The sequence below is a fragment of the Pelodiscus sinensis genome, chromosome 4 (genome assembly GCF_049634645.1).
Source record: "Pelodiscus sinensis isolate JC-2024 chromosome 4, ASM4963464v1, whole genome shotgun sequence".
Classification (NCBI taxonomy): domain Eukaryota; kingdom Metazoa; phylum Chordata; order Testudines; family Trionychidae; genus Pelodiscus; species Pelodiscus sinensis.
In genome coordinates, this window is record NC_134714.1 from 59,142,592 (window position 1) to 59,166,922 (window position 24,331).

At 40.3% G+C, this 24,331-nt stretch overlaps 1 protein-coding gene across 20 annotated transcripts in view; it reads left to right on the plus strand.

Moving 5' to 3' along the window:
• Positions 1 to 24,331, plus strand: part of RYR3 (ryanodine receptor 3) — a 527,532-nt gene that overhangs the window by 83,431 nt on the left and 419,770 nt on the right. For all 20 annotated transcript variants that reach the window (XM_025189447.2, XM_075927046.1, XM_075927052.1 and 17 more), the window contains exon 2: positions 12,158 to 12,277. In XM_025189447.2, coding sequence (XP_025045232.1) covers positions 12,158 to 12,277 — 120 coding nt within the window. The remainder of the gene's footprint in view (positions 1 to 12,157; positions 12,278 to 24,331) is intronic.

The window sequence follows — 24,331 nt, forward strand, 5'->3', positions numbered from 1 at the left end:
GCCATTCAGCAGCATCTATCCTCCATTTTTCTTCTTCCCTGAGCTCTTCGATACATGACAATATCCCAGGAATTAATTTATTAACATGTAATAACTTAAGCACAATCTCTCTCTTCCATCTGTCAGTAAGTCACAATTCCCTCTTTCTGGGATCAGAGTGCGTTGTTGATTCATATTCAACCTCTTTCATTCTCTTTCTAACCTCAGGCTGCACAAACAACAATTTCTTCTCCCTGAGTCTATCTTTAGTTGTCCCTAGCCAAATATAAAACCTCGGCCTTTCTGATTACCCCTCCAGCTCTCCTCCCTTTAGAGTCATGGGATTTCCCAGGACCCTTTTTAATGGACTACAATCTCTCTAAACTATCAGGCCACCCCTCAAAGCCTTAGGCTGCTTCTCATAGGAGTCCAGCTCCAGCTGGTTCATATTGGTTATCTCCAGCAGCATTCCCCAGCTGTACCTGACTGTTGCCTTCACTGCTCTGAGTGCTCACCTCTGTTTATATAGTCTGAGGCATAGCTGTGTTAGTCTGTAACTGAAAAAACTTTAAAAAACAATGAATGGTCCTCCAGCACTTTAGAGACTAACAAAATATAGATAGTATCACGAGCTTTCATGGGCACAACTCGCTTCTCTGTTTATATAGTCTTTCCTTAATCCCTCACCAACTGGTGTCAGTTACTGTAATTAAAATGCCCTCACACCTTTAGCTGGAGTCCCTAATGGTTACTGGATTGCCCCATCATAGGAAGTCTGAGTCCAGCTAGTCTTAAAGGGTCAGCCAGCCTGTGACTGTATGTAAACATTCATAATATTAATATAGATCTCATGAGTGTATATCACTATAATCTACGAATATACACAATTAGTGCAAAATTAAATATGTTAATCTATCAAGTGTTGGCAACACACAAAATTAATTTCATACATTAATTTTGTATCTACAGTATTGCATCAGAAACAGGATTCAGGCAGTCCTTATAAGAAACTGAGTTGCAATCATATATGTCTCCAAATATTATCTATGGTAAAACATGAAATTAATCTGTTTATCTAATACTGATTTATAAATTTTATGTCCCCAACCCTTATTTCAGTCCTAGGTTTTGAAAACAGTTTGTCTTACCTATTGTGCAGGCCATATTAAATCCCATTGGTGGGGGTGCTTGTGTGGAAATTCCCCAAAGAATCTTTCACAGAGATCCCCCTCAGTAGTGTCATTAGAGTACTAAGCAAGAACACTCCCTAGAAAATGAAGTTATAACCAGACACCAAACCTGATAGTTTTCTAGCAATCACAGGAAGCACTATGCCCCCCACGACAGTTCAGACCCCGGTCTTCTGGTAGCTGGTAGATCCTCTTCTGCCCACCTACTCCCACTGTTTGCAATTGTATGTTGGGGATCTTTGTTGGTAAGGTCTACAAATGAAAAATATGATGGAGTCTCAGCTTTGGCTATACACCAAACCCTCAGTTTCTTTCTGTCTTTACCTTCTTAAGCAGATACTCCAGATTTGTGGATGTACTGCCTGGCAAGGTCAGGTGGTAATGGAGAGACTATGCTGAGGAGGAAGTTGAATCCATCTCCCATGTGGAACAGGGTTCTTCTATACCTGGATCACAAGGGGATGTGATTTAGTCCAACATTAGAAATAATTACACTATATAGATAAAAAACTGAAATAGATTTAAAAATCAAATGTAATGTTTTCGGTGTTCTTTGAAGCTGACCAATTCTTCAAGCGGCACAATTTGCATTTTCAGATTCTCAGGCACTTGCACACTGTAGCAAAGGTGGCACACCATTGCAAATGTTGCAACATGTGCTTGTTTTTCATTAATTTTTAATGATTTCCAATTTCAAGATTTACATCAATAAAATTATTGAAAATTTGATGAACACGGCATTTTAATTTTCAAGGAAATAGTGTGCAATAAAACAGAGATCAGCTGGCTGTCAAAAATACTAAATAATAAGTATTGGCTAAATAGCTGCTACTTCTAAAGAATTTCATTTCTACGTATGAATTTTGCATATTGCAGAACTAATTCTAAACTGTATTATTCTTTTACATCACTCTTGCATTAGCCTTGTTTACCCAATTCAAGGTGCCTGCAAAGTTCAACTGAATCCCATTAATATGATAGCAAGCAAATACAAACATATTACTCTCCTAGCCTAGTTTGTTTGATTACATTCCATATTTTAAGCATTTTTATGTTCACATTCATTTTAAAAGCCTACAAAATGAGGCCCCATTGATATTTTACTGAAAATTGTAATGTCTAGATCATAAAGCTGTGTAATAAAAGTTCATATGGGAAACAAAATCAAAATTGATTTTATAGTGCTCAAAATCCAGTTAATTGATATAATGTCATCTTAACAAGACAGCCTCTAGAATTAAGCTGCTACAGAGGAATAAAAATAAAAACATCTTTTGGTCTAAAAGTTTCATAAAACCTTGTTTGGTCAAAATCATATTTTTAGGGCAAATGGGAGCTCATGATGTCTCTGAAAAATTGTTCTGTGAGGCTTACATAGTTAGAATGACAAGAACAAATCAACCATGCCTGTTGAGAGAGAGCATAGTAATAGAAGTGAAATATATTACTGATTATTTTTTTTGGAACGGTAGTGCTAAGGGTTTTTTTTTTAAATAATTTTATATTTTTAGAGCAGAAATGCCTAAACTTCCATCCATTTAAATGGAATACACATCGGCTGTCTCGAGTCATCCTTGGCCAATTTCCTCCTTGGTGTTGCAAATCTGAGGATGTATGGGTCACAGAATTTTGTATATGATGTTCGCCTAATGCCAGAAGGTGTGAAATTGGTCTACAGCTAAGTCATTTATCACCCACAGAGAGAGAGATGGTATGTCATACTGAGTGAAAAAGTACTCTGACTAGTTTGATTCTGTCTCTCTTTCTATTTTTCTATATTAAAGCCATGCAGAGCTGTTGCCTATACAAAATTGTTCTCAGACTTCAACATTTGCACCTTTTGCATTCAAGTTTTATTACAGTTGGTATATTAATTTAGGCAAGCTGGAGGGTTTTAGCCATCTGTAATCATATCTTCCTTATTCTTAAGACAGATAGCATTTTCTTTCTCATAGGCTTTTATATGCTTTATATCCTTATTCATTGCCAGTTGGAGTTTATCCATATATAAAGTGCACAGTACATTAGCTGTATGAGAATGTGATCTTTTAATAAAGGAGAGAAATTACAATGGCAATTTTTCTGGTGCTGTATCCCATCCTGGGGAAATCATACTGACCTCCAATAGAGATCTGAGTAACACAGTCTGTCTTACACTTGAGTAACATTTGTATAGCTTTTCATGCCGGTCAAATGCTGAAGCAAATTAAAGTAGAATAAAGAGCGTGTGTGTTGAGTTGGACAAGATGATGCATTAAAACCAACAAAGGGGAGCCTCTAGAAATAAGATTGATGGACAGTCAGGTATGATCTGTGAGTAGTAGATTTAGGAAGGCGAGGGAGAATGGGACCTACTTGTGGCTGAGACCCACTTTGAAATCTTGTCCTGGTCCCAATAAATCCTGGTTCGGGCCTTCAATAATTGTGTTTTACATTGAATTTTATTACCTTCAGGTCAAATAAAGAATTTGTGCCCTTTTCTATGGTGACTTTAGTTAGATACCTATAACCCCCCCACCCCTACAAAAAAAAGTATTAACAGTCAAGTTAGTGATGAACATAGTTTGTGTCAAAAGTCAATTTTATTCTAATGCTGGATATTGGACATTTTAGTTTCTAAACTAGTTTGATTTTGACTTTAAGGGTACATATGGTAGAGGACGGATATAAGAGTATGCTAAGAGGAAAATGATGAAACTCTTTATTTTCATTTTGTATCTTACTACTTCTTTCTCCAACTTTTAGTAGAAATAGATGTTCTTCTCAGTTATTGATCATATACCCTTTGATCTATTGCATGGTAGAATATTTTTTTTAATTGAAGAAACCAGCAACCATATCTGCCCTAAAGAATTTGAGGGTTATGGGGGGAAGAATATCTTACAGCTGGTATTATGGGAGAGGGTTGCGGAAAAAAGAAAGGAAGGTAATATGGCCTTAAATATGCTGCTTGTCTCCCACTGGGCAATGCAATATGTTCTAGGGAAAGAAAACTTGGAAATGAAAATTGCTGAACATGCATTCTGTACCACTTAACAAGCTGTGCGACTGGTGATACACAAAACTAACTATAGGACTGTCATCAACTACCAAATGGTCTGTTGTAAATATAGTATAATCTTAGAGAGGTATCTGTGTTAGTCTGTATCTGCAAAAACAACATGGAGTCCTGTGGCACCTTAGAGACAAACAGTTTTTTGAGGACATAAGTTTTTGTGAGTAAAACCAACTTCATCAGATGAATTGGTGTGGAAGTTACAGAGGCAGGGGTATATATGTTGTGTTAATGAGGTTAACCAAATCAGGGCTCAAGTGGCTCATTCATAGCATTTGGTGTGGAGATATGAATATCAAAAGAAGAGAAATTGCCTTTGTAGTGTGTTAGACAATTAAAATCCTTATTTAGTCAACTCCTTGAGTATTTTAGGATGCATTTCATCAGGCCCTAGAGACTCAAAGGCATCTAGCATGTCTAAATAATGTTTCTTTTTCTTTCCCTGTTATAGCTTCTGAACTTAACCCATTTTCACTGGCAGTCACTAACTTAGGTGTTCAATTACCACCTGCCTTCTTGGTGAAAACTTACACAAAGAAGTTATTAAGTACCTCTGCAGTTTCCACATTTTCTGTTGTTCTTTTTCCCTCTTCATTGAGCAAGAGGCCTATCTGTTCCTTGGTCTTTCTCTTGCTTCTAATATATTTGTACAGGTTGCACCTCTGTAAGCCAGGATTCTCTGGAGCAGCAACATCCATGGTCCAATGGATGTTGCCACTCCAGAGAGCCCCGGTGGTCAGGAGCTAGGCAACAGGAGGGCTGGCAGCTGGAAGCCCTGCTGAGCTGGGAGCTATGTGGCAGCCTGGCTGGAGTAAGGGGCCAGGGCAGTGGGGCCACCCAGCAGGCAGGCTAACTGGGGCCATCGGCAGAGTCACCAGCCAGGGCAGAAGCAGATCTGATGGCGGGCTGGAGAGCTGGTGGCAGGGGGCCTCCTCTGTTCGAGTAAATTCCCTCATTCAAGGAGCAGTCAAGTTCTGAGTGTGCCAGAACAGGGAAGTCCAACCTGTACAATGTTTTCTTGCTATCCTTAATGACTCTAGTTCAGGGGTGGGCAATCATTTTTGATGGGGGGGGAGAGGGCACACCAAGAATTTGGAAAGTGGTCAAGGGAGCACACTTCCATATTAATGGTGGGAGGTACGGGGTCTGGGATGGAGGATGGGTGCAGAAGGGAGCTTGCAGAAGGGAGTGGAGTGCAGAAGTGGGTGTGGAGTCTGGAAGGATGTTAAGATGGAGGCAGTTCTGTGACCTCAGTTAAGAGACTAGGGTGCAGAGGTTTGGGTTGTGACCATGGACAAGAGGGGTTGATGACCTGGGGAAGGGGACTAGGGTGCAGGAGGTGATAGAAGGGTTTGTGCTGTGACCTGGGGCAAGAGATTGGGGTGCAGAATCTGGGAGGGGATGTGGGTGTAGGAGGGAGCAAAGGGTATGGGTTGTGATGTGGGACAGGAGGAGCGGTCACCTGGGGCGGGGGATTGGAATGCAGGATCTGGAGGGTGGGAGGGGGACTATCGGGCCAGGAGGGGAGCAGAGGGTAGGGGATGCCAGAGGCAGGCTCTGGCTAGGAGACTTACCTGCTTGAATCCCAGCCAGCAACCTTCTTGACCAGACTCCCTGCCTGCTCTGCCCAGGCCCCATCAGAGAGGGGGCCAGGAGGGCCATTTGGCTCAGGCCTCAGGAAACAAAGGGGCCTCAGATTTTGACATTTTTCTACCAAGTCATTTCCATTTACTATACACCCTGCAGTTATAACAGAGACAACAAAAGAAGCTATATATACCTGCAAAAATTGATCTAAATCATTGTGGAGCTTGGGCCTTCAGTAATTATTCGGTCACATGTAAGTTTTCATCTGTGTGACTGGAGTAGCCTCTGTGATTAGTGATTGTACATTATGAAATATTGTTTACAGTCTTCACACAGTTTAGAAGTTTTCAAAATTATTAATTCTGTTACTGTAAAGTGATTTTGCTTGTTCTGACAGTGAGTTTAACCTTTAAATTAGATGTACATCTCTGCATAGGAGATTTTCATGTTCTTTTTTTCTTGTGTATATAATAACCATATCAGGCTCAGCTGTAAGCTGCCTCTTCGTCCAGTTTTAGATTAACCTTTAAAGGCTTTTTTTTGTGATGATAAACTTTTAATTCTAGTTGCTAAATAAACTTTATATCTAATATGGCAATCACCCCGTGTTCGTATTCATAATGTCACACCAGTTATTAGAGGAATTTAATAACTGAAACACAGGAGATGAAATTTCAATACTTTGAAATAAGGCTACAAGGGCCGTAGTAAATAACACCCCCAAACAGTTATTAATAATATTCATTGTGAAGTATATACAATTACAATTTTGTATAACCAGAAGCCTTTAGAAAATTAATGTATTGTGTGTTACTGTGTTTTAAAAGAACTCCTTTATAAAAATGAAGCGGAAATTTGAAAGTGGCACAAGTAAGAGACAGCGAAAACAACAGAGTGAAGCTGTAGTTAAGAGTTTAAAGCCAATTGCATCATTTCTCACAGAAAAGCTGCCTCAACCATTAGACGGTGACCACATTGACAGTTTCATCCAGTTCTGATGATGAAAACTTTGAACCCACAAATGACACTTCAATGCCACTGCCTCAAAATGAGGAGGTCATTAATCAAGATACAGAAATACCAACAGTAGCGAAAGATGCAGAGTCTACGCTCAATTTAGAGACTGTGCAGGCAGAAAATGAGGACCTTGGAGATGCTGTGCAGCATGAGCAAGAACATAGGACTAGCAAAGGACACAGTGTAACAGTGGCATCAAACCTGATATTGGACTTGATAAGAAAAATGTTGCTCAAATGCCGTTGTTTCTCAAAGTTAGTTGCTTTCAGATTCTAAGTAATATATCAAAAGATGCAGAAAATCATGCTTTTCCCACTCGTCTGCTGACACAAACTCTTCTAAATGGAAATATCTACACAAGAGACTGGCTCTGCTGGAGCATGGAAAAGCAGGCTCTGTACTCTGTAGCCGGTTTCATTTTTCTGGTTGGAGCATCAGTAGAGGTTGGAGGAAGTTCAAAGACAGTTCAATTGAAAACTTACTTCTGAGTGAAATAAACACTAACCGATAACTGGAAAAAAAACTCCTTGAGCACATATTGAATATCATTCTTTTTCTTCCTGAATTGGGATTGGCTTTGTTTGGTGCCAGTCATCATATTGGTGACCCTACAAATAGAAACGTTCTTGGTATGCTTAAGCTTTTTAGCAAGTAAGACTCATTTTATCAGGTCATGGTAAACATGTTTGTGAATCATAAGAGAGCGGACAACACATGCAAGTCCATTATCTGTCTACCAGAATACAAATCGAGTTTATTGAACTGTGTGGGACATTTGTTCAAACAACAGTTCTTGAAGAGATACAACATGCAAAGTACTTTTCAATGATTATTGATGCAACTCCAGACTGTTCTCATAAAGAACAGATGACCTCAGTTGTTCGATATGTTAAAATTGTAGGAAGTTCAAAGGTTTCAATTGAAGAACGATTCATTTTGTTTGATGAAAAATTTGAAAAAGAAATCGCCACTCATGTATTAGAAATTTTGGAAGGCTTCAAATTACATTTTCAGGTCTGCTTTGGCCAAGCCTATGACAATGGACCTAATATGGCTAGGAAATACAACGGAGTATAAGCAGTCATTCTTGAATAAAATCCAAACTGTATTTTCTCCAGTTGTGGTAACCACACACTAAATCTTGTTGGCGTTGATTGCTTCCTTCCATGGTTCAGCACAATCACATACTTAGGAACAATTCAGCAATTGTACAAGTTCTTTAGTAACAGTCCTCAAAAGGTGAAAAATTCTGAAGCAACTTCTGCCTGTTTCCCTTCATGGCATGTTGACAACGAGATGGTCAGCATAAATTGATGGTGTTAAACCAGTCACACAGCATTTTGACTCTGTGAGAAAGGCTTTAAGTGAGCTTGAATCTCTTACCTGCAGCACAGGCTTGCACAGAGCTTAAGTCAATTCAGAAGTATGCATCCAAATTTGAATGCATTGTAATATCCATGTGGATGAAGCTGCTAAAAATGATCTACGAAACTAATCTTGTAATTGAAGTACGCAATGCTACATTAGGTGTTGAGAGCGATAACATTGAATAGCTTCTTAAAGATACTAGACAATTAGCCTGTCATAAGATGGGATTTTCAGATCTCTCCTCCACGTTGGTCTTCTCTCCTGAGCCTCCGGTCTCTCGCTCCATCTCTTTCACTCTCTCTGTCTCCTCCTACTGCCTTCCCCTCTCTCTCTCAGCTCTCCTCTGCCTCCTGCCTCTCTCGCCTTCTGCCTCTCTCTCTCTGTCTCTTTCTTTCTCTTCTCCCGCTCCTGCCTCTCACTCTCCTTTTCTCTTCTCCTCCTCCTCCTGCCTCTCTCTCCCCTCCGTCTCTCCCCCATCTCCCTTCCCCTTCCACCATGGCGCTCGGCTGAGTGCTGCCTGCTCAGCCAGGCTGCCTCGAGGGAGGAGGGCGGGGTGGTGACGTACATGGCCGGGGGCGGGGGCGGTTAAATCACCGCCCTGCCCCCTCTCCTCCTCCCGCTGTGGGGGAGCCCAAACAGCTGCTTGCACTGCTTGCTCCCCTGCCGCGGCCCAGCTGAGCGGCGCAGCACTCAGCCAAGCCGCCACAGCGGGACGGGAAGAGGGGCGGGGCGCTGACGTATAAAGCCTGGGGGCAGGGCCATGTATGTCAGCGTTACAGACTCACAGACATTGGGCTACTATATATATGATTCCAAATATTCATGATCAATGGAACACAATCCTTTCTGAATCCAAATTAGTAGCACAGGGTATTGACATTTCACATGAGGTTTCCACCAATCACAGCCTAACGTGTCAGTCTGATGCAGAAAGGCACTATTGAGTCAATGGGTTTGGGTTTTTGTTGTGATTGACTCCCTCAAATCTAGTCTTACATGTTGATTTGAGTGTCTGCAAAATTTTTTTACCCTTTTTGGATCCCTTTAGGAGCTCAGAGAACTCAGGGATGAAGATTTATATTCAGCAGCTGAATAGTTTCAATGAAGATACAATGACAAAACTTCAAGAGATCTCTGTGACGAGATCAGCTTCCTGAAATGTATACATTCTACCAACTTTAAATCGACCTGCACGCCAAAAGAACTGCTTCAAGAAATATTTGATTTCAGGATGTCAGCTGTATTTCCTAATATCATAATTGCATTACATATTTTTGTCAGTCTCCCTGTATCAGTGGCTTCAGGTGAACGCACAATCAGCATGTTAAAACAAGTAAAGAACTATCATCATTCTGCAATGGGACAAGAGCATTTCAATGGGCTAGCAATGCTTAACATTAACAGTGATGTTGCACGTAAATTAGATTTTTCTTCAATTATGAGTTTGCAAACAACAAAGCCAGAAAAGTGTTCCTAAAATAAAGAGTTTTGCTTGCAGTCGAAACTCACAATTAAAGTTACATTTTTAATGTATTATTGGTATACTGATTTAACTGTTAATTAATACATGTCTCAAGTGTTAATTGTCATAAATTATTTTGGTTTTAGTATGACCCTGTGGATGGGAAGTTAGATGCATCAGGGGCCTAGGGCTGGAGCCTGTGAACTCAAAGTGGCCTGGGCCTCTGTCATTCTCTGAGAAGGCGTGGCTCCGCCCCTGCACTGGGAATGTACTGTAGCGGAAGCTGCGTGGAAAGGCTCACAGCTGTTCAAATAAAACCCTTCAGCAGCTTTTCTCAGCCTGTGTGGGAGGCAGGCAGGAAATCTGCCAGAGACTTCCCTACTGCATCTGCGACTGGATCTGGTGGCTTGGTGGGCTGGATCCAGCCCACAGAGGATATTTTGCCCAGGCCTGCTCTAGCTAGTTTAATTTAATTTTGTGCAATGGCCTTTCTAATTTTGCCCATACGTTCTTGTGTTATTTGTTTATATTCATCCTTTGTAATTTGACCTAGTTTCTTCTTTTTGTAGGACTCCTTTTTGATTTTTAGATCATTCAATTTAAGCCAGGGTGGTCTCTTGACATACCTCCTATCTTTCCTATGCAGTTGAATAGTTTGTTCTTGAGCCCTTAATAAAGTCTCTCTGAAAAACTTACAACTGTCTTCAATTATTTTTCCTCTTAGAATTGCTTCCCAAGGAATCTTACTTACCAACTCCTAAATTTGCATAAGTCTTCCCTTCTGAAAGCCATTGTCTTTGTTTTGCTCTTCTCCTTTCTACCATTCCTTATGAAATAGTAGAATTCATTATTCCAATCACTTTCACCTGAGCTGCCTTCCACTTTCAAATTCTCAACCCATTCCTCCTTGTTTGTTAAAATGAGTTTGGGAACAGCCTTCCTCTAGTATCTTTGTCTAACTTCTGAAATATAAAAAAAAATGTCTCCAACAGTGGTGAAACTATGCGGGCACACCTAAGTGCGGAGCTTTGATGAGAGCTGGCTGAGCTGCAGGAAAAGCCTGTGAGGAACTATTTAAATAGCTGGCAGGGACCCAGATTGTAATAGGACAGTACCTGTAAGAAATGTTAAGTTCCTTTCACTGCTGGTCTCTAATACATTCCAAAAGAAGTTTTTGGATAATCTGTGCCTTGGTGTATAATTTTCCCAACAGATATCTGGATAGTTGAAGTCCACCATCACCACCATGTCCTGTGCTTTGGATGAATTTGTTTAAAAAGCTTTATTCACTACTTATTCTTAGGTGGCCTACAGTAAACCCCTACCATCACATCACCCTTGTTTTTACCCCTTTTATCATTACCTAGAGACCCTTAATAAGTCTGTCCTACTTCAATCTCAACCTCAGTCCAAGTGTATATATTTTTTTATGCATAAGGCAATATCTCTTCCCTTTCCCCCCGCCTACCTGAGCAAACTGTATCCTTCTATACCAATATTCCAGTTGTATATTATCCCACCAGTATGCGATGCCAACTTTGTCATAATTGTATTTATTTACTAGCATTATGAGTTCTTTCTGCTTATTCCCCATACTTCTTGCATTCATATGCAGACATTTAAGATACTGATTTGATTTTTCCCCCAAGATCTATCTTATCTCTTCTTTGTCCCTACTATTAAAGCCTGTGTTCCCTCCCTACCCCCTCTTCCCCTCCCCCCAAAAATTTCTGAACCTTCTCCCAGGGCTCCATGTTTTCACTTACCTGTGGACTTTGGTCATTTGCCCCCACTGAACCTAACTTGGCCCAAAGTTGTGTCTCAAACTCAGACATGTTAAGGACTCAGATTATTTTGTTAGCTAAGTAAGCTTTAGCGTGGATGGAATTAGCTCTGTCTTCATAATTTAAAATAAGGACAGATTCCAAGTTGCTCATTTTTTCTAGTGCTAGACAGAAACTTGGTTTCATTTTTCTCCTTTTTTGCACTATTCACTTAGACTAATAGCAAAGTACTGTTTATCTCCTGTTACAAATACAAATTCTAAAACTGTAGATGAGGAAAATAAAATGACAGAAATAAACTTCCAAAACAATTCAGCACTATACAAACATGATGTATTACAACTTTTGCCTAACCTGATCCCTGATTACAAGTAGCTATATAATTAAAGTCCTTATGGTCTAATACTGCCATATTTGAAAATATGGATATATGACTGTCTTTAAATACACGGACAAGGTGGGTGATATAATACCAGAAGAACAACTCGGTAAAGCTTGAAAGCTGCTCCTTTTCACCAACAGAAGTTGGTCCAATAAATGATATTGTCTCACCCACCTTTTCTTTCTCATATCCTGGGATGCTCACAGATACAACATTATTGAAAAATTTAAACAGATGCAAAATTCCAGTTTAGTAATAATGTAGCTTGTGTCATAACTGGAAACCCTTATCGGTATTTTACTTTTTCTCACTCATCCTTGTGTTTCTCAACAGGATGATGAAGTAGTACTTCAGTGTGTTGCCAACATTCAGAAAGAACAACGAAAGTTCTGCCTGGCAGCTGAGGGACTTGGGAATCGCCTGTGCTTTTTGGAACCTACTTCAGAAGCTAAAGTAAGAAATACTTCAGTAAAAGCTCTCAGCTGTGGTAATTGATAAATGTTAATCTACCTAATGGCTATAAATAATTTTAATACATGGTATATAAATGTAAAATATTGAGGGAATATTTCTAGTACACTGAGATTTGCTAAATTTGTATATTGGTAAGCCAGTGCTTTTGCTGCCAACTGATTTTTTAGTGGTTAAGATAAATGCATGGAAGAAGCATCATGTATTGTAGCAATATCTTCATGTAATCTTTTGTTTATTCTTCCAGGTTTTTTGTTTTGTTTTGTGTTTTTCTGTGCAATTTTATTGTTGGTTACTTAGAAATTAGATCAGTCCTCTCCCATATAGTCAGGAGGCAAAAATTTGGGACAGTACATGGCATTCTGTAGGTTTTTTTTAAAGCTATTATTTGCCACTTTCAAATCTGGTACAATGTAACAATATTGAAATTTATGATACAGCTTGAAAATTCTCTTTTAGAATTGTTTGCTAATCAAAGTTTAATAATTAAATACGGCTCCTATCTCTATAATAGACTTCTATCTCTATAATTAACTTACTACTATGGCTTCTATCCCTATAATACTAATATACTGGACTGACATTGTCAGAAACACCATCTCTTCTTAGTGAGTACCTTTAATTGCTGCATCCCGTAAGACTGACTCAGCAGATCTGAAGTCCAGCAAATAATCACTGCTCCCTCAAAAAGAGGTATCCGATAACCGAAAACCTTTAATGATGGTGCATAAGTGCTGACTGTTTAGGTGCTCGGGGCTGATGCAGCTACAGAAAATAATAGTGGGATCACTGGTGGCCCTAGCAATCAGATCCTCCCCGTCCCTCATCAGTGTCTCCCACCTGCTGGTGACCAGGTATTCAGCAGCGTGCAGGAGGCACTGAGGGGTGTGGAAGGAGCTGGGACAAGAAGAGGCAGAGGGTCAGATGAAACGGGGCAGGAAGAGGCTCGGCATGGGAATTTGAGAAAAGAAGAGGCGTGGGAAGCAGGGATGGAAGTGGGGGTGGGGGTAGGAGTCCAATATCCCCCGGAACTCAGGAAGTCTGCATCTTTATGATGGTGGATGAAAACAGACAATAAAAAAATATATAAGGAAAAGCAAAAGAGACAGAAACATGGGAAAGCTAATGAGAAGAGTTTAGGGGAGGGAAGAAGAGATAGCAACAGGTAATAGGAAAGATGGATTTATCTTTGCATTCCTGTACCACTGGAACAGACAGAAAATGAAATTGCATGCTTATTCTTTATTCTGAGCATGAGGAGCACCATCTTCGTGGTTAACTTTACATCTACCTTGGATGCAGCATGAGGGATACATACTTAAGCAGCCTATAAAAGACAGCAAAACTTTCTTAGTAGCTTAATGAGAAAAGAAAATCTCTAATCTCCTGGCCAGCAGCTGCTATAATAATCCTTCTTGTAAAATACCGAGACAGAGTGTAAGATAGAAAAGCCTTCCTGCCCAAGACACTATAACTCAATAAGCACATCAGATGCAATATTCCTCTAGAAGTGAGATATATGCAATCCTTGTTGTACTTCCTGAAGTTTTTTTGTGAATTACTTTATCTGGCTTCCAATTATTTTCTCTATTACTGCTTCACGTCGCTTAGGACATTTTTTAGGATATCTGCATTTTAAACTGGTGGAAGCTATGGATCTAAATATAATCTGTTATGTGTTTGTTACATTTTAGAAACAACAATAAAAAATGTGAAATCTCTGTAATTTTTGTAGAAACCAACCAAAGTAGCAGCATAGTTAGACAACATCACCAGCTACATTATCATTTCAGTGTAGCTGTTTTGTGCTCCTAGGCTGACATAAAACTACAGTGTTTCAGTGCAGTGAAGTCAACTGATTAAAGAAAAAACACCCGTTGTTAAAAAATTCTCTGTAGAAAAACAGATTGAATTTTCAGTCACATAAAATGCCTGTTTTGAATGAATTTAAACCTCACTCTCAAAAGCAAAACATATTAATTCTCATATCTGTTAAATGCCACTAAATCAATAAATCCCAAGGGCACTAGCTTTGATTGAGGGTTAGCAGCGTGCCTGGTAAGAACAGCAAGCAAACACCTTCTAGAAGAGTCTCAACATAAGGCACAATGTCTGGAGTTTTGTAGTGCAGGAGTTTGAATTCCAAATATAATCTAGAAGAAGCTGAAGTGACTAGTTAACTGTTTTTCTCTTAATATGAGCCACTGCAGAATTGCAATACTTTTGAAATAATTTCATCTGCATAGGCCAAACTATACTTCTCTCTGCTTCCATTTATTAATGTTTCTGCCACAAGTTAGCAGATGGGATATTAGAGAAAATACATTTATGAATGAGTCTAAGAAAACCAGTTTCATGTGAAAAGGAATGTTTAACGTGAATGAAGACAGACAGGAAGAAATGAAATAATAAAGAGGCATGAAGTAACATAATGCATCTGCTGAAGAGAATAGTTACAGGACAGCTGTGGCCCAAAGCTTCAATCAGTAATCCTTGCATGCCCACCCCAAGATTTGCTATATATACATAGCAAGATTCTGAAGATGGGAGAATGCGGTTTCAGGATGTAAGAATAGTTTAAACTCTGTCTTTTCTGTCTCCTGCATTGTATTTTCTATGCAGGTGTGGCCTGAGACACAGCTGAATGTACTTTTCATTGAGCAGATTACTCCCGTCATGCTCTGTCCTTAGCTATTTTTTCCAGCTGCATCTTCTGACCTCATGACTTTGATTGTCTCAGGCCATGTCTAGCCTCAAACCAGACCTTGTTCATACATTTTGAAGAGAAGAGTAAGCTGCAAATTAAATGATAAACAATTATGATAGATGCAAAACAAAAATTTAAAAATTATACAAATGAAATTGTTGTTCATAAATGCTTATAAAGTAGTAGAAACATGGCCATGAAATATTATTGATACACTTGAAAGAGTCTCACAAGATCTTTTTAGGGGGAAAAGGCAAAATGCCACCTTTATTGACAATGTAACGCTACTCTGTTATATGCATATTCACGCACGCCCACACAGAAACACACAAACCATGTCTTGCTTTGCTTTAAGTTATCAGTCTGTTTCTCACAACAACTCACTAGCCTGGGGAGTTAAATGCAAGGGGGAGGAATGGGGGCTTCTCTCAGTCCGGACCAACACTCCAATGTTGACAAGATGAGACTTGGAGATGTGTGCAGGATATTCCATCTTTTATAGGACTTTTCTCCTATTCAGGTCTATGGATTTTGCTTCATCAGCTCTTAATCAATCACCATCCATTCTGCTTAATATCAGTTTATCTGGGAGTTGTTCTTTACTCTTAACATCAGCGTGTTGGTGTCTCCTTCCCAGTGTTATTCAGGGCTGTCTTGTTTGTAACCGAGCCCTTGCTTTTTAACACTCCAAGGCTGTCCATATGTCTTCCATCAGTCTGCTTTGTATCGGATCCAATTTATGGTACCTTGATGCCTCTGAGTCTTTGAGCCCCCTCCCCTCTTCCAGCGTCTGGACTCTGAAACCGTTGGACCCACAAGTTGTTATCTCTCCAAAAACTCGCATTGCATTCACATTCCTATCCCCACAGGAACTACACAATCAATTCACACATGAGGGGGAAAGGGATACCATTGTTCATACAAAAGGTATCAGTCTAATTCCTAATGCAAGCTTCTATTAGTACAAACTTTTAATTCATTCATTATAACACAATCTATATTCTAATTACTCCTAAGATCAACTGTGTGATCATGCTGGTTCACAGGAATCCTTTTGATCTCTTTCTTTCTTAACATCAGATACAATCACAAGCAGTTTGCCTGAGAGATCTTTATTAAGGGCCTAGAAGACTATTCTTCCATGCTAACCAGAGAAGGGTAGCCAGCAGAGTTATAGTTGTTTAACATTTATTCTTATCCGACCTAGTAAGCACATTACACAAAACATTATAAAACTCTGTGATCTACATTCATCTTTGTAGTTACCCTCCCCTCAATATTTCTTTTGCAACTCTTGCTAGTATTTTGCTGCTATTCATAATAAGAATATCAGGAACACATGATGGACTTTTTATTTAGAAGCAGTTGTAGTCTTTCTGCTCATTATTTGGCTATGGCATATACTTCTATGCAAAAATGTAACATTTCCGTGCCAGCTAGTAGTTTTTTGTTTAAGGGCCTGAAAATGACCCATAGTAGCTTTACAAGTAGATACTATATATTCATTGTTCCTCAGAAATCCTTATAGTCTAGCTCCATACCCACAAAACACTAATAAATGCTATTTTTATTCTTTTTCCTTGTTTTTCCTTGGATCACTTTTTCATTAAATTGTGTGCCTCACAAGTAACTATGTATTTCTTCATTGAAGGTTTTGAGATGAATACTGTGACAAAGTCAGGGTCGGAAGCTTCAAATAGAGTGGTCCTGGTTTTCTTGGTTCTGGGAAGTGGGCAAAAATCAATCTGCCCACAGTTAAAGGACTCTCCCCTCAATATTTCTGTAGAGAGGAGCTACTAAGCCTAGGACATGAAAGGAAATCGGTACAAGGACACCAAAGAGGGGGGGAACCAGGGACAGGTGTGACAGACATAGGGTCAAAACCAAGGAACCAGACGGGGATTGTAAAAAGTGGGAGTCAAGTATGTTGAATTTTTATCATTCTAATGCTTCTGTCTTACAGGCTGAGAAGGGGTTACCTCAGGTCAGTTAGACACCTGAGTCCAATGAAAGGCTACCTGAGACCTTTAAACACCCCTCCTTTGGTGTCACTCTTGGAGCAGCATACAAAAATTACCACAATGTTGATTAGATTAAAAGATGTGTTTTACACCTCTGATTCATCAGTGCCTCCATATTGCTTTATTGCAATCTTGGGGAACATAAATACACCTTTCATAGCCATCCAGTGTCTCAGAGGGAGTCTACCAGATGGCCTCCTACAGCATGGATGTCCAGAGCCCCTGAGCCAAGAGCAGAGGAAACTTTTTTTAGATAGGAAGAAGAGTCTGAAGGGAAATCTACCCCTCCAGCAAACTTCTCCTTCTCGCTACCAGATGAGGCCTCCTTCCCAGTCACTACGTGACAATCTTAAGAACTTTGCAGCTCATCTGTTACCCTCTTGGCAAAATCTTGAGATTCTCCTACAGGAGGTTGGCAGATACACATCACAAGTTAGGGGATATTCTGAACACCTCCTTGTCACCTAGAATTGCCCTTCCAATTAATAAGGTGAGAGGGACGGAGAGGAATGCAGTCAGGCTGTGCTCCTTCCACTTGTTTCTTGATAATCAGGAGAAGAAGAAGAGCAGCAGTGACCCAGTATGTATGGCTGCAGCCTCCCTGTCCTCCAAAAATGATGCCCAGGAGAAGGGGCTTATGGCTGGGGTAGTCTCGGATGGGGAGGGGCATGCCCCAGGCCAGCCCCTTTCCCAGGGTTTCCTGTAGGCTACGCACTAAGCAGCAGGCAACCAGGTTAGCCAGACTGGGAGCACACCCTCTCTTCCAGTACAGCAGAGTGCCTCTGCTGGCAGGCTTGTTGCTGGAGTGATTTACCAGGGAACACCGGCTTACTTTAACCTCTGGTTTTGTCCTATGTCCTGGTAAATCTGTTGTGTACTTGACTGGCCCAGGACTGGTGGAATTTATATTCTGCTTTAGAGGTGGTCATTATTTGGTGGGCTCAGCTGAATTACATTCGCAAAGTATTTTGAGTATTTCAAATACAGCAAGTACTACTAAATGCAACAAAGTCTGGCCCCTTTTCTACTATTATTTATTTAATCTTATTTCCCTCTCTAAGTATTGCCATTTCCTCAGGCCACCCCAATCACTCTTAACTACTGTATGACTTATGGCAGGTTAATCATGCTACCTCTCATATCAGCTCTGACTCATTCATACACTGCATCCTGACATAATGTGTTGCAAATTGGCTTCAAAACAGAGATGACAGATTAAAATATAGTTATTTGATCTGGAGTCAGTCAATTCTTTTTTGGGTAAGAAAATAAATAAAATTCATCTAGAACTTCAATCTCCAGAGCTCTTTCGAACATTTCCAGTTCAGAAGGTAATCATGTTATTTTAACACCTCATTCATAAAAGCAAGGTGTAACCAGCATGCTGAGTAGTGGAGAAGATAGCTAATTGCACGGATCGGAAGGTCTGATTGGAAATATTGTTAGAACTTCATATTCAAGTTTCATAAAAAATATAACACTGTCTAGATAGCTCTATTCCCAGTTTATTTAAAATTACTTTGCACATCTGTTACTATATAGATTTCCTGCAGAAAAACCTGCAGCCAGTATATCTTGGTTTTACATGAAATTTTCTCTTGCTTGACGAGCCTCTAACCAGGATCTTGTAAATAATGTATATTTCTTCTGCGTGCTTGTTCATGTGCATTCCAATCGGGGTGTGTGTGCACACATGCACAGTAGCTAGAAGATTTTTCCCTTAGCAGCTAGCTATGGGGTCAGCATAGGTGCCCTCTGGAGTAGGAACAAAATGGCACCCAATATAGGGATCTGCTGACTTGCCCCTTCTTCTGGACCTTCTTACCACCAGTAGATCAGTGCTTCTCTTTTATACTGTATATAGTTGTAGTTAGTTTTCTTAGGCCAGGTCTACACTGGTGGAGAAAATTGATGCAAGATATGCAACTCCAGCTATGAGAATTGCATAGCTGGAGTTGACATACCTTGAATCAATTTTTTTCCTGGGATAGTCCCACACTGGGAGGTCGATGGGAGACACTCTCCCATCAACTTCCTTTACTCCTTCTGACAGCGAGGAATATCGTGGTTGACGGGGGTGCCCTCAGCATTTGATTTAGTGGGTCTTTACTAGACCCCTTAAATCAAACTCTAGAAGATTGATAGATGGAGCATTGATCCATTTGTAAGTGGAAATGTAGCCTTAGTCATTGCTTCTAGTTAGCAGTTATCAGGGCTCGACAAACAATACAATCTACTTGCCCATGGCGAGTAGATTTTAGCCACACACCCCGTTCATCCACAGTGCGCACATGCTCAATGCGGCTCTTGCGCATGCACAGTATGGGGCTGGTGAGCGGTTTTCACTGCCATTCGTCAAGCCCTGGCAATTAGTGGAGTTGGGGGGACCCCTTTCCTCAACTGCTCAAGTGCTTCCCAGGGCATGCCTCATTCCCAGGATTCAAGGCTTGCCAGTTATGCGCTAAGCACATGCCAAAGAGTGACCTTCATTCCTCCTATCTGAAGTATCTGGGCCACCAGAAAGATTGATAGCAAAATCAGCAGGGAGTTCAGGCCTCAAACTTGAAAGAGACCAGCATCTCCACATTCTTCTCATGAAGGTGGCTTTGGAGCCCCAGTGTGCCCCTGGCACCATGTAGTCGGTGTCTAGTTCATCTTCATTGGTGTGGGTACTCCAGCATCAGTGTTGAAAGATACTGTGCTTAGAAAAGAGAAAGGCAGAGACCAACATCACCATGCCACTTCTCATGGCCAGACGTCCTCTTGGCACTGGTTGCAATCCCCAGGCCAGAGAAAGAAGAAAGATTGTGGGTGCTTGCCTTCTGCAAAGACCATTAGCTGGCCAGTACCAGTACCACAACTGGGCTGTGATGCGGAAGCCCCCGGAGGAGGTCATGTTGATTCCAGACCAACCTAGGAAGTCGAGTTTGGGCCAACACCATTCACCGGTACCATCAGAATGGCTATCAGTGTCATTGACACCCAAGGCTTTTAATGTGGCGTAGGACTTAATGCACTTAACAGTACCATTCTCACTGCCGAGGCAAGACTAGGCACTGGCTCCTCAGCCATCAGCAAGGCCATGAAACAGTCAAAAGGAAAGCCAGCTTTGATGCAGCTGAGGTCTCCCTCTTTGCATGATTTGAGAGATTGCAGCCAGTCTTCAGTATCAGTGAGATTGGTGGTGAGGATTGAGGCCCCTCCATGACCCTCAAACTCAGAGTCAGACTCCTACAGATCTGGATTCATGGGCAACAGATCATCCTGCCTCATGGCTTCCCCAGTGACAAAGTCCCCTCCAGTGGTCTTTCTGGACCTTCTGAGCCTTCTAATCAGACTCAGGGTAGGAGCCAGGTTACAGTCTGGAGCATTATCCATTGCCTCCATCTTCTTCATGCCACCACAGTCAATAGAGCAGAGGTAAGAAACTGGGGGCCCAGCATCAAGTGCAGGACCAGTCTATACCACATTAGCACTAGAGCCTCCATTATTCCCTCTCTAGATATGGCAGATTGGTATGCCACGCTTGACTTAAATTAGACACATTCATGTAGTGATTATCCAATCACATAGCAAATACCCGAGGTTTTGTGGTTAACAGGGTCCACTATCAATTTGCAGTCCTTCCTTTCATCCTGTCCGCAGCCCCCTATGCATTCACCAAACGTATGGCAGTGGTGGCAGCTCTGCTAGCAATACATTCAAGTGTTTCCAGATCTGGGTGACTGGCTGATCAAGGCCTAGTCTAATGCTCAGCTAGTGCTCAGCTGGGGCTCATCAAGGCTATGTTAGATGACCTAGGTCTATTGATAAACAAAGAGAAATTCAGTCTATCCCAAGTTCAGAAAATAGAGCTTATAGGAGTAGTTCTAGACTCAACGCAAGGCTGAGTGTTTGCTTTTCCCTCTCTCAGGGTTCAAGATCCTGGTAGGCATTGTTCAGTCTCCACCAGTTCTCTACCACCATGGTGAGGAATTGTCTCAAACTCGAGGCTACATGTCCACATGTACATATGTGGTGGGGATTGCCGGACTCAGACCTCTACAGTCATGGCTAGTATCAGTCTACCATAAATTCAGGGACTCCTTAGACAGTGCTTCGTGGCCACGTGTGGTCTCTTCACCCAGATGTTACCAACTTAATCCTCCAAAGCTGGGGCTATCACATCCCAGGGAGACTGGAGATCCATCTTGGACCTTAGGTGGCTAAATATCTTCATATGCCATCCATGCTTTATGAAAATTGGCACATAAATATGCATGACTCAAAGATGCTTTATGTGAAATGAGTCATATAAGATGTCATTTTTAAAGTTGTAATCTACTGAATCTGTATATCCTATTTGAGTGTATGTATCTTTCTTATATGTGAAGTTGGAAATATTAAGTGGGAATTTGTTTTATTAGTCCAGGCATGCCAAACTGGTGTTTGGAGGGCCGCATGCGGCCTGATGGAAATTTTTTGCAACCTGCCAGAACATTTTTATAAAAGAATGAATTGCGGCCCGCTGGCAGCTCGGAGCACATGGCCGAGTGCCTGCTCAGAGCCAGTCGGGCTGCTCTGAGCTGCAGCAACTGCTCACAACCAGCCGAGCTGCTCTGCGCACGCACTCACGGCTGGCTGGACTCTCTGCGCTGGGCACTCCAGCAGGCGCTCACAATTGGCTGCTGTGCTCACACTTCCCCAGTGTCTCAGGTGTCAACATCAACTCCGGGACCCAGGTATTAGGTTGGGGCAGGGAGGGCCTGGGAGAGCCTGGCTCTGAGGGAGGAGGGCAGCATTAGGTTGGGGGGGCTGGCTCTGGGGGAATGGAGGGGGATTAGGTTAGAATGGGTATAAAGGAGTGCCTGGTTCTGGGGGAGAGGAAGGAGTTATTTTGTTAATATTTTCTTTTTATTTATTACCAAATAAAATCACAAAATGTATATTATTTTTATATCAATAAATGTCAGTTTTTTGCAATTGCATGAATAATTATCATCTTTATGCAAAATTTCAAACTTACAAAGTATCTGAAATTTTCACAGACGCCTGTTCTATTTGATTAACCATGGTCTATATTGGTGTTTATTTCAACAAAACAAGTTATGTATCATATACAAAATTTAAATTAAAAATATGTAAAATTAATTTAAAAAGTATTTAATATGAGCAAATAACAATTTTACACATCAAGTTATTGTAATATTATAAAATATACCTAAAACATAATCTATAATCATAAATAACTACAACTTTCTGACAAAGTACATTTTCTTTGGTGGCCCTAGGGTTGCCGGGTGTATTGGTGCCTTCTGCCTGGTACCTAAAATACGTGTGGCTTTTTTTTTTTTATTTTTGGCTCGACAAACCATCTGGGAATCCTTGGTGGCCCTGAAAGCTATCAGTTCTTGTTTGTGTGTGTCCCTTAGTAGGCTTTGAGTTTGACATGCCTATATTAGTCCATGTATTGTTGTAAAAGCCATACCGTAACTGAATGGATGATCAAGATAATGACTTGTGAATGGTTTTGTGTTTCATGTTTTTCTTGTAAGCCCAAACTATGGTTGGTCTGACAAAGACATGCCTTCTAGAAACCTCTAAGATTGGACAAGGTAGTAGGCAGCCCGAGAGATCAGGAAGGGGGCATCAGCATACCACATGACAACCCCAAAGGGACTTCTGTGACCCATCCCATCACAGCCACCCTGATGGAATTGGCCTCATTAACACCAGTCCGCCACATAGCAATGTAACATTTCAATGTCAATGAAAGAAACTAAGTTTGAATATCAAAATACATAATGATCTCTGAGACCATAATGGTCTACCATGTACTGTATTTATCAGTTTTGTTGTTTTTATGAGATCTGGATTAGTGTGAAGTTACATATAACTTTTGGTTCCCGGTAATTTAGCTGGGCATAATGGAATAGTGATAATGTTCAGATAACAATAAGGAGTCATTTAGCCAAATAAATATGTTGACCAGAGGTGAGTTGTTTCGTGTATTCTGGTTTACAGTGAGACATTTTGAAGTGATGAATGGAGCTGGTGATTGTGGTTTTTGATAGCTATGTTGGGAGGAGGTTTGATGCCCATTAAAGAAGTGCTAATCACATATTGTTTACATTCATAAGGGTTTTCTACACTGTGGAACTAAAAAAACATCTGCCCCATTTGTTCCTGCCAACAGTTTTTGACATCAGAACTCCTAGCTAATTATTCAAATTGATCACAGTCATATGCATGTTTTTTCTTTATAAAAAAACCCTTGCATTACAACATAATATATACTGTTTAAATCAACATGAATTCACTTAATCTTTGGAGGATAGTTTAATATTGACCTTATTGAAAAATGATTAGGTTGGCGTATTTGTGTGGGGTTTTTTTTTTTTTTTTTTTTTTTTTAACTATTTATTGATAAAAAATGTACATTTTCACAGTGACAAACATCTTTTGCCCAAGAAGCTTAAAAGCTAATTTATTAATAATAATAAACAGAAGAGTTTATATGCAGAATACTGCATTTCATTATTAAACTTTTGAATCCAGTCTTTATTTTTATTTCAGTGCTTTTCCTTTTTGGTTTGAAGTATGCTCCGGAACACTAACAGATGAACAAATTTAAAAAAAGAATAATTAGTCCAATCGAGTTTAATCATGTACATCATAAAAAAGTATTTCATTGGAATCTGTAGGGCAAGAGATGGAGAGGCCCACCTAGAGGCATACTCCATAGCTGAAGCCACATTATTACACCTGCATATAAAAGGCCTGGAAAATCAATTCTGAATAGGGATAATGGGCATCATTTGACTTCTCCTTTATGCACCTTATGGTGCAAGATGAATAATGATGACTCATGGACATAAAATTACTCTTTTGCATATTTGCAGGATTGGGCTTCAGTTTTTTCAGTATAACAGTATTAGGTTCTGTTTTGTAAATTCTTCTCTCCTTTTGCTTTCAAGGATGCACTGTATATACTTTTACTATATTTTTTTTGTCCAATAGAAAATAAAATAGTATTACTGTTTTCCTCTGTCATCATGCTATGAATATATGCAATAGTTAGGCTTTTATATTTGCAATTTTATACAAAAAAATCCCTGTGTTAAAATAACTTTATTAAGGTTGCAAAATCAAGCAGTCAACATTTAGAAAATGCCTGCACAATCTTAATTTAGCCCTCTTGTGCACATGCATCATGACACAATCTTTATATGACCACATGCAGTTTTTCATTACCTTACACTATTGAAGATAAATAGTTATAAGACTACATTTTGAGGGGTGAAGTTTGTCCCTGGATATCATGTAGGT